General features: G+C 42.0%; 1 protein-coding gene across 1 annotated transcript in view; it reads right to left on the bottom strand.

The window, feature by feature from the left end:
* Positions 1 to 1,098: 1,098 nt before the first annotated feature.
* Positions 1,099 to 11,564, bottom strand: part of GPC4 (glypican 4) — a 69,221-nt gene continuing 58,755 nt past the window's right edge. The window contains exons 5-9 of the mRNA XM_035324584.1: positions 6,855 to 6,985; positions 6,587 to 6,733; positions 6,030 to 6,166; positions 4,527 to 4,702; positions 1,099 to 4,181 (exon numbers count right to left, since the gene is read on the bottom strand). Of these exons, the coding sequence (XP_035180475.1) occupies positions 3,973 to 4,181; positions 4,527 to 4,702; positions 6,030 to 6,166; positions 6,587 to 6,733; positions 6,855 to 6,985 (800 nt within the window). The 3' untranslated portion in view covers positions 1,099 to 3,972. The remainder of the gene's footprint in view (positions 4,182 to 4,526; positions 4,703 to 6,029; positions 6,167 to 6,586; positions 6,734 to 6,854; positions 6,986 to 11,564) is intronic.

Here is an 11,564-nt window from a genome sequence, read left to right as displayed (position 1 = left end):
GAAAAAAAAAAAAAAAAAAAAAAAAAAAAAAGCTGTTTTCTTCCAGAAATGGGAGATGGATATATCCAGGTTTGGGTTTTCAGCCACAGCCACCAGCTTCCACTGGCACAATCCTCAGCATCCCCAAGTTGCGTCAGGAGTGTCTGTGTTGGCAGGTTATGCCCATTTGCTGCACCCAGCTGTAGGGCTGTGCAAGTGCATAGGCCTTCCCACCAAGAAACACTGAGGTTTTGCGCTGGAAAGTGAAGTGCACAAGAGCAGCAGGGTGCAGGGTGCCACTGGTCTGGTTTACTGCTGCTGCCAGCATGTCAGCCACACACCATGCATCACTGCTTTCACAACAGGGGACTGCACAAGAGAGGTACAAAGGTAGAGAGTGTCTGTGGTGGCGGTGGGTTGACAAACAGAGCCATTAGTTACTGTAGGACATGCTACAACTAAAAACATCTAAAGAAATTGAAAGGATTTTTTATGTGCCTTGCTCTGAAACGTCTTATACCGGATGCTACCATAAGCAAGGAGCCAGGACCAAGTCAGAGGCCTTACCTGGTTCAGCAAGTCTTGCATCCAGCTAAAGCAATTAGAGGATGGGGAGGGAAAGTTCATCATCATCAGGACTAAGAAATAATTGAAGTACTGAGAAGTTACACCTTTCAAAATACACATGCCAACTTGCCTGTGAGGACAAATGCCAGGTTAAGCTCAGCCTTCACTGCAGGATCACCTATTTTCCTGCCCAGAAGCCTCCCACAAGAATAACCACAACAGGATGCAGTGCCAAGGCCAGAACAGCACCAGGGGTACTCCTCCTGCCGCTCCAGTAACTGGTCCTGACTTCAGGCCACACCATCCATCACAGGAAGAAATGAGACGCTGTTTGAATACAGGAGTGGCATTGTTTGCTCTCCTTTTCTGCCTTCATTACTATCAGAAGTGTAAATAGGCAGGCTGGTCTGCTGGGGAAACCCACAGCGACCTGTATGTGTACATCACCTGAACAGCCACTGCAGCACAGGGTGGTGTGTGCTTCACTCAGAAGAGCAACGGAGTCACAGACCTGTTACACCAGATCCTTTCACAGGCTGGATTTTGCTTTTCCAACTCTGGGAGACAGCACCTCAATGCCACCAAGAATACCACCTTCTCTGGTTAACTTGTGAAGCTCATTAGTTGTTTGTGAAGTTCATTAGTACTTGCATTAATTTTAATTATTAATTTATACACGGGAACTTTTCTTTAAAGCATGACCGTAATGGCAATCGTTATTTGGAAAAAACAAACACTGGAAGAAATGGAGCAGATGCCTTCTGACGAGCAAGCAGCCAGCAGCATGCCTCAGTCCCCACCCGTATGGTTTAGTTTACAAGCTCATGTCAGAGAGCCAATTTCACACACAAACACAAAATAAAAGCAGGAACACAACTTTTCATCATCCTACATTGATGTTTACTCTTGTTTCCTGTAGCCCCAGGTGACAAATCTGTCCTTGATATAGTGGAGGATTGTTGTGCTATTAACAACGTAAACTGGACAAGTTTAAAACTCATGTCAGGTCTTTGCATTGTTTGCTTTTACCAAACTAATGAATAATAATTAGTAAGCAATTAGATGTAAAATGATAAATATAAATTCAGAAATGTTTTTCTTTAAGTACACACTGGGCAGAAAGCTCAAAAGCAGGAGAATTTACAAGCAACTTTCTTACATATGAACATTTATGCCAAAAACTGAGATCTTGGAAAAGTCAGCCACTCTGAACACAGGGCTTTTGTTTCACCATTCTCTGAGCTCTGAAGAAGTTTAATTTTTTTTTCTTCATTTAACTTTGCCGGCCTGCCAGCTGGGTGTAAGCCAGAAGGGTTATCCAGTCAGACCTTACTGTGATATATTTACAATGGTAGTGCATCTAAGGTTTGTTTATTTCAGGATTAAAATTCAAATGGTTAGAACCATTTAAATAATTAAAGGGCAATCAGAAAATGCCATGAAACCAAACAAATCAGTAAAAGTCATGGAAACCATCAGCAATATTTAATTCAGAAATTCTCTTTGTTAAGGAACTTAGCTGAAAGAAAACAGCTGGATGTAGTTCAACCCTCTAAATTAAAAACAATCTAACAAGGTCTATAGGGATAACTCTTTCAGCTACATATTGGAGACCAGATTCACTTCTACCAAGTAAATGTAATAGCACTCAAAGCTAGAAAGGAAATTCCTCAGAACTGAGGTAGTTTCTAAGTATCAGCACATTTTCCAATTCCTCACAAAGCAACTTAGCTATTTACAATCCATTTTTTCCCACACATAAATTTATAACTTTTTCAATTTTACGCTTCCATGATTTATTTTCTAAAGAAAAATAATCTAGCCAGAATATCCCTACTCTACTAACATCATGTTTTAATAAATAACGGGCTACTTCTAGTAAAATTAAGCCTCCAGGATTGTTTATACCAGCCAAGAATATTCCATCTTTATAGCTTTGCAGAAATTTGGTGTGAAAATAAAGTTGAATATAACAGTGACCCTGAGCTAACAAGTAATTAATGCTTCAATATAAAAATAGAAAATTATCCTTACAACACAAGGGTGGAACACAGCAAACCCTCCCTCTCTCTGGATTGCTCTCCTGGCTGGATCCCAGCATCCAGCCAGACCTAAAGGCTACCCAAAGCAGGAGGAGACACATGCAGAATAATTTTGAGTCTTTCTGAAGACTTCCCCCCCAACTCTTTAAAAGTTATTTAATATCTTTTTCTTAAAAATATACTTTTCCTTTATTAATGAGATGCTGTACCACAACACTGTTCCAACTGCAAAAGCATACGTAGAGAGAGAATGGGCGTCTTGCATAGCTTCAAAAAGCTGCAGTCACTGTGTGCCTGGGCACTGGCTCCCAGGGGACCAAGAGCGCCAAAACAGAGGCGTCTTCGGCCCTGCAACAGTGCGACAGAGCACTCTGCCCAGCCTTCCCGTCTGCCCCTGGTCAGAGAGGAGACAAAACTCTTGCAAAAACAAAACCAACAGTTCTCCCTCTTTCACCCCCAGCAAAGTATTCCTAAAAATAAAAAATAGGAAAAAAATTAATCCAGCATTCATCTAACAAATTTGCAGACAAGACACGTGTTGGCATTTGGATCTGTGACACGACAAGTTGCTTCCAACCGAACAAGTTTAATGCCTTATTCCCACTGGAGATGCACTTCAGGAACTGACCTACATGAGTTACAGTTAATTGCAAGGATCCTGGGGAACAAATGATAACTCTTCTTAGCATCTGCAAAACTGGAATTCTCTGTAGACTCTTCCAATTTAACCAAACATCCTGTAAAGGAAGTACAACCTGCTCCTGGCATTACCACCTTATGCAAATGGGGCACTTGGCACACTGACCAGTTCTATCTTCATGTTGTTTCACTGCATAATAAAGACAAATTACTTCCACTCTTTTCCAGATAAGGCAACTAACATTATGTGGATAAATGGGAAGTTAACTACATGAAACATGTTTTCTGCTTGTTTGGTAATTATTTCCCCCCCATAAGATAACATGATAAATAAAACCTGCTTCTGTACAGACATTTCTCATTTCAGAAACACATACTTGTTACATGCCAAGAAAGGACCCTGGGTTTCTTCTTTTTGTAAGAAATGTGGTAAAATAAAAATAAAAAATAAAAAAGTGATAAAGACAAATGCAGAGCTAACTACAGGCTTGTATATACATTTCTGTTATCCACCTTTATCATGGACTCTTGGTGAATGGGACAGACTGGTAGGCCCCATTCCTGTTATTCCCAGAATAGCAAGGGAAAAAAAATCAGTATCTTAAAACCAGTGGCAACATAGTAAAAACTGTACACTGTTGTCCATTAACTTAAAAAGCAAAGTCACTAGATGGTATAAAAGTGAAAGCAGGTGCCTTCTAACTTTGATAATAAAAGTCTTTTTCTCCCCCCCTATGCTGCACAATTATCTCCATTGTCTTTGCATGGCCAAGAACAAAATGCTAAGGAACAAGGCTGCTTGTGATAAACCGCTACTGGTAGCGGCAGAAGTGTTCGCTTTTTTATCACTCTTGTTGGAGTTTCCAGTAACTTCGGTTGCATTGAACTCGAACTCCGGGGAGCACTGCTGGAACTCGCAGCCGCTGCCGCTCTCCTCCCCGCTGCTCTCCTCACCTGCAGGAAACACACACACACACACACACTGTAGCCCTCTGCCATCTGCAGCTCAATGCTTTGTTTGCAAAAGGCAGCAAGGAAAAGAAAAAAAACAAAAGCACAATATGCAGATGCCTCTGTGATGCTCCTGGTGTAAGGAGAACACTGACGCCTCACGGCGCGCAGTATTTCAGCATTTATGGGACTCTGAGCACAACCTGCCAGAGGTGCAATTTCTCACCCTCCTTACTAACTCACTTACAGATAGCTGAAGCTTAACTAGCTACCCCACACGTTAGCATGAACACCAATTAAAAGGAGGAAGAAAAAAATAAAGCAAAAGGCAAACAACAGCAAACGTACTGATGTCAATGAAGTCAACGTCGTTCCCGCTGTATGCATTCTTCAGCTTGTTGGTCATCACCCGCAGAGCCATGATTTGCCGACGAATCACCATGTCTGGCTTGGTAATATCAACTTCCACCTCTGGGTTGTTCACCTGACTTGCCAAGCCGTTTCCAGTCACTGCAAAGTCATATCTAAAAAGAAACCATTCCTGATGTTACTGGAGCTGCAGCTCAGCAGGGACCACACTGAGGGGTGAGAGCGTGATAATTCAGTGATGCCAACCCCCCTTCTCCGCTCAGGTGATTTTCTGAGCCTAATGCTTTCTTCCTACATGCTAGCCCACATGGAGCACTTCTCTGGCTTCTTAGCATGAGAAATTAATCGGTGTTCTTATGTATCCTTGTGGGAAAACAGCCTTTGGGGTCATAGCTATACCAGAAAAATCTACAGGAACTGTTGGAGGCAAGAGTCATTCTGGCTTTGCATAACGCACCTCAACAATACAGCTGCGGTACTACATATGGAAAAATCACTGTTTAACAGAAGAAGAAACTATTACTTTTGCTTAATTACAGTACCAACATTAGTTCCTGCAGACAGGAGGGCATAGCCATTTCTTGTGAGAGAGACCCAAACTATCAAGCTAGCTGAGTGATGCAGAGTTTCAGGCACCCATGAAACAGTGCAAAATTTATGCAGTAATCCTGCATATCAGAAATAGCAAAATATTAAGAGCAAAAACTGTAAATATGATCAAAAACTGCTGGAAAACCCTGGACTTTTATATATATGTTTATATATATATATATATACACACAATGAACATCTTGGATTTTGCTTATTTCCTCAGTAAGCAAACAGGAAAAAAAAAACCTTCTATTTCCAAAATAAAAGTTAAACAGTTACATAAACCATATGACAGAAATCCTTTGGCTTATTCATGTGTTGGTAATTTCTTCCATAGGAAAAAAAAAAAAAAAACAAAAAAAAAAAAAAAAAAAACAAGGTTTTGTAACTATTTTTCCACAAAAAGTGGGCATGAAAACTACTGGTCCCATTGTGCCACTGTCCTCAGCAGCAGAGAAGCAGACCTTTCTCTGGCCTCCAACTCCTTTGCCCTTGCTCAACAAGAAACCCAGAAACAGCTCCTGGTAAGCATCATCTAAGAAGCACAAAGCGGGGGCACTGAAGCAACAACACAACGTGAGCATCTCCAGTCTTTTAGCCAAGGCTTGGTACACCTCACCTCCCCAGACCTGCGAGTGGTCAGTGAGAGTCCTAAGTGCAAAGAGAGATGCTGCATCTGGGTATCTTTGAAAACAAACTATCACATAGAGCTCAGACAACCATTTAGCTTTGCATTCAAGCTCCCTTGCCTACAAGAAGATGAGCCAAGGGAGCAGCCAGGTTCAGGGGAGATATGTGTGAGCACTGGAAAAGCAGAGGCTCGTGGTGTTAGGTCAGCATATGGGGACAAACTGAGGGGAGTGTTCACCCAGTGCAGGGGTTTCTCCAAACCTGCTCTTAGCGCTCCCGTTCCAGCACTCGTTCTCGTTGACAGTGCCTACAGACATCTTTTCATCATTGCAAATGTTGCCGGGGAGAGAGGACCAAAATTTTTTGGCTTGCTTCAGCTTTTCTTTTACATCAGTAACCTATTAAAGAAAAGAAAAAGACATAATCCAGAATACCAAACACTCATTAAAAGCGAAGCTGGAAAGGTATTTTTATCACAACAGACGTGTACAGGCCAGATCTTTAGGCTGCATGTAAAGTTGCGTCGTTTTGATGGTTGATTTACTTTTTAATACAAAATTAAACACCACTCTTCAAACACATATTACTCATAAGCAAAGCCTTTAAACAGGCACTTTCTGACACACAAGCATTGAGGTAATTTACATCCAGAGCCATGGACAGATTACACCCCTCAGAGAGTTCAAGGCAGCCAAGGAATATTTAAGAAAGAAAAGAGAAAACCACCAACCAACAGCTATAAATTATAAGTGGAAAAAGCACACCACACTACATGGGGGAGTAGCACCTGCACAGTACTGGCCAGACAGGGCACTCACCAGCCTGTCTAAGCTCGTGCCAGCGGCTGTAGTTGGCCGCTCCTCCGGGTTGTATGGTCTAAAGCGAGCACTGAAACCACTTTCAGAGACAGAGCGAGCGGTTCGACCTTGTGCAAGTGTTTTTGGCTGGCCACATCCCTGGAAAACCTATGCAAGAGAAGGAAACGGTTTTACAAAATGGGAGTTCACAAGAGACCTCCTCTTCAGAACCCAGAGGGAAACACAATACACTGGACAAATAAAGCCAGTGTCCCCACTGCCCCTTTACCTTCTGAGACACCTGCATGCTGTTCTCCTGCATGTTCATGATTGCATCTGAAATTTTCACATCAATGGGATCCATGACTGACTCAATATTAAAAGGCCCCTCCAGCCTCTCTGCTACCAGCAGCATCGAATCTAACACAAAGAGAGAAATGAAGACTTTTAATGGAGCTGCTTCAAGGATAACACACAAACAAATGGGGATGCACAGACCCTCTGCTCCAAAACATGCATTTTAAGCGTGCTCCTGAGCAGAACAACATCCCCTCCCCATCACTCATAAAAAGCAGTGTGGTGTTGCATTTGAAACTCCACACGATCTGACATTAAAAAGTGACTAGTTTGCTCTGCACAAAGACATCAAGGCAAGACGTGGCCATGACCAGCCCAGCAGGGCTGGCCAACGAAAACCACGCAGGTGCCACAGCAGTGCACTGATGTTAACCACCACAGCATCACTTCTGACTAGTGCACGTCTGCAGGAAACACTGTGCTGCATTCCCAGGACCTATAACTTAACCGGACTGGCTGGCACTTACTGGGCCGCCAGCACTCGGCCACGGGCTCATACACATCAAAAGCGGTGCTAAGTGAGGGAGAGACTTTGCAGTCTGCCAAAATGTAGTCTGTAATCAGCTACTCCCACTAAAACTAGCATTACTAAAACCCTCTTCTCCATACTTATTTATTAAAGGTTTCCTTGTGTCACTTGTTTTTAAAGACTGCTTTCAGAGCTGAGAGAGAGAACCACCGGCTTCATCATGCCAGTCCTGACCATCAGACACTGACAGAAGGGTCCGAGAGCACCACCGCTGCGGCCTCTCCCTCACAGAGAGCTACAGACTTGGCTGTCTGGAGAAGACATGGGACCGTGTGGGCTGGCATTGCATGGACACAAGGGAGACTGCAGGAGACCAGGACAAATGCTGTGCACTAATGATATATATGGCACGTGTACTTTGCAAGAGGAGATGGAAAAGTCCCTCAGCCAACACTGGCTCAGTCCTCCCGTGCTGACACGCACGTACTCTTCAAATACATCATTAAACATGGCAGCTACTGTACTTCCATCACTTCCTCTGGGAAATTATTATTGGCATTAAAGATTTCACCCTGACTGCATTTAATTTAAGCCTGCTCTGAGCCTCCCCTAAACAGCACCTGCAGGCCCGTGTCCTGTGCTGGGCAGCCACCTCTTCTTGCCCATCACAACCTTTCCTTAACATCAGTTTCCTCTGCAGTCCCTCAGTTCCTGAAGCACTGTTTTCTGCTCTCCTCTCCTGTGTCGCTTCATGCTGCTATGACACAAACTCATAACTTTGCGGTTGCATTATTATTTTTTTAAATTTTTCCTAGCCTTTGTGATGCAGGGGTGAGCACAACAGCCCCTACAGCCCTAAGGAAGCCCTCTCCTGAGGAGTAGCTCCCCACTCCCAAGGATACACCCATTTCCTTCCATCAAGGAGTGTTTTACATGCAGTCTATTAATTTCTCTTGAAAAGTGTTTCTTATGACGTTCATTCTCCTAAGTGCAGAAGGTACTTTCAACAAGCAGAAAATTTCTGTGGGCTTCAGTTACCAATTACAGTCCTATAAAGATACTCCAAGTACTAAAACATTTACTAATAGCTCTGCTTGCATATCCAATTCCTTTCAAGCTACACTTATATATATATATATATATATATGGAATTTAGCTACTTGCATATTTAAAAAATAATAAAAATAAATCTGCAACTTGTGTGGTGTTTTTTGTGTTGAATTTTTCAGAAGTATTCTGAGCCTGGAAATCCACTCCGTAAAGACAACTCTGTTTTAAAGATTTGCTGGGCATTAATTAAGGATTGATCAGGGGATCAAGACACCCTAAAAATTCCTTTGGAGGAGCTGCAGCCTCAGTGAGGACCAGTGGTGCCATCCAAGGGATGCTTAGGGATGAAACCCACAAGGAGCTCAAGCCCCAGGAAACACCCTCGCCCCTCAGATGCACACAACCAGCATTAATGACAGAGCTGCTGCAGGGCATGGCTGGAATTTAGCCGTCAGTGACTACAAACAGGTCTGAAATAAATGCATTTTTTTAAAGAAGGTAATAACAAATGAAACAAAGAGTCTTAGACTGTATTGTGGTGGGCTCCAATAAAGTGATGCTTCAAATCTCTGAGTAATGACTACTCGCATGAATATACCATTGTGCCGGAGGAGAGAAAAATGCTTTTGATGTGCTACCAAATGGAGACTTTTGTAAACAAGTGGAGCACAACTTAAATGTGTTCATCATTGTCAAAGCTTTTGGGGTTTTTCACGCACATAAAGAACATCCCATCACAGTTTGGAGGAAGCCACTCATTTCAAATAAAAATATTATGAATAGACAGATAATAAAACACACAAAAATGCATAGTTTTTTTTTTAAAAAAAAAATCATTCCATTTTGTAACTACTTAATTCTCTGAGTGGCCAGGAAAGGCCGCAGATCAATAAAGTGTTTGTGAAAGACTGAAAGGAAACATAAACCCCAATTCTTCTGGCTGTTTGGCGTCTTTGTAAACTTTGAGCCGGGCAGGCCATACACAAGACCATGGGAATGTAGAGCGAATTGGGTCCTTTGTTACCGATGGTGCCATGGCGTTACATGTATCACAGCAAAGGAATGCAGCCACTGCTTTGACTGCTGATATAGAAAATGCATTCGGCCTCCAGCAGAGCTGCCAAAGCTGGCTATAAAAGATAAGGAAAGTAATAATTGCCCTTGGAGAATATATTCAACTGCAGCTCTTCAGGAGCAGTGATAGATACTGACAAGAAGCACTAAATGAAATAAACTTTCATTATAAAATAAGGGGGAGGGAGGAAATGGGGGACTCTACCCAGCCCACAGTCTTGATTTGGGGGTGATCCTGCAAACTTTTACCTCCCACCAGGAGCTGGCTGGTGTCCTCACCAGCAGTCATAGCGAGCAGTAGATTCCCTCTGGCAGCCACATTTGACATTAATAAGGTTGGCTGGGATTCAAGATAACATTAGCACTGCTGCTCTTTGAGAGGGGAGGCAAGTTGCACTAAGACCATAAACTAACTAAGTTTAGGTGTAACTTGTCTCCCAGAAAGATTTTCCTCCCCGCTCCCCCTCCCCAGCTCCAGTTCAAAATAACCGGCACAAGCCACGGCAACGTGGCTCTGCAAGTTTGATCTCCTTCACAAAAGAAGTCTGGCAGAGTTAAAAACATACGCTGGTCATTTATTACAAACACAGAGCATGACAAAGACAGTCTCTCCTCACTGTGCTGGGGAGACAGAAGTGGATTTAGAGAGGGGAAAAAACAACAACAACAACAACAAACACACCACACCATATAGCATCATCCCTTAAAGACCCTTTTCCTCCTGGATACATTTGTCCTTGCTACTGGCATTGAGACAATCCTTGGCGACAAAGCACCTCACACTCATGAAGGAAAGCGATTCTTTTGCATTGTGCCACCAATAATCAGAAACCCACATCTTCAGCCTCACTGTCTGACTTGAAGAACAAAAAGCAGTTTTCAGCCTTAACCCCAAGATCTGATTTAAAAGGGGAGGGAAGGAGGGGGAAGACCTTGACCATTCATTAACAATAATCATTTTTTTTAAAAAGGAAAAAATTCTTTGCACACAAAGTAGTACTCCAGATATGTATATGGGGAGCCTGAATTCTACATCTTTGAGCAGAGTAAACCTTTGTGAAAAAAATAATCATGAAAAGGCACTGGAGATTAACATTGTTAATTCAGGAAAGCCTTTACATATATCCCCACCCCAGAGCTTGTCTGAAACAAAGTATACCCCTGCCTAATTGGTGTACAATTGTGTCACGAATGGATGGCAAAATAATTTAAAGATAGTTAAATGAGAAAAAAAGGAGTACAATTCAGTCATTGTTTCATACATTGCAACCTTAAATGGTACTTTGCAGAAGTAAGGTAGGAGGAAGTCTTTGTCTGGAAGAGCCTCCAAACTCAGCATCCCAGTTTGGAAAAGCTTTACATAAGTGACTTACATAGAGAGCCACTAACTTTGGGGTGCTATTCTTCTATTAAACATTGTCAATCTGGGCATAACCAGGCAAGGAAGACAGAGATAAATAAAGGTTACTGAAAAGAAAGGAAAGACAGTGATAAAAAAAAAAAAAAAAAAAAAAAACTATACTATAGTCAGAAATAATCTTACAAATTCATGTGTGTTTTTTTTTAAACAGAAACATGTACACATAAACATTCAGATGCATATTTTATACACACATACACATAAATTCACACATACTTCCAGTATCTGTTGCAAATTCCCCTCTTTAACTATCTTTAAATTATTTCACTTGGTTCAAAATCTATTTTTGGCACACAAATGATCATAGCTTAGTATTTACGCCCACAATGCAAACCAGGATTAAGCACAAACACATGCAAGTGAGTTTTGTTGTTGTTGCTGTTGTTGTTTGCTTTTAAACTTAAAAGCATGCAAAGGACATTTGTCACATATGCCCCCCCCAAAACACCAGATCTGTTTAATTTAGTTTGCCTCAAGTGTCAAATTGAGATGGAAAACAAAATCTGCAACATAAGCAGCACCTGTTCAGTTATTAAATTGACTGAAGAAAGCACAGTTTAAAGTTTTTGGTGTCTGTGCTCCACCACAAGTGCAAATAGTGCCATTAAACGTAACAAAGCGTAATACTG

Source organism: Oxyura jamaicensis, chromosome 4, assembly GCF_011077185.1.
Source record: "Oxyura jamaicensis isolate SHBP4307 breed ruddy duck chromosome 4, BPBGC_Ojam_1.0, whole genome shotgun sequence".
Taxonomy (NCBI): Eukaryota; Metazoa; Chordata; class Aves; order Anseriformes; family Anatidae; genus Oxyura; species Oxyura jamaicensis.
The sequence above is the reverse complement of the archived record's forward strand: the minus strand, read 5'-3'. Positions and strand labels throughout refer to the sequence as shown.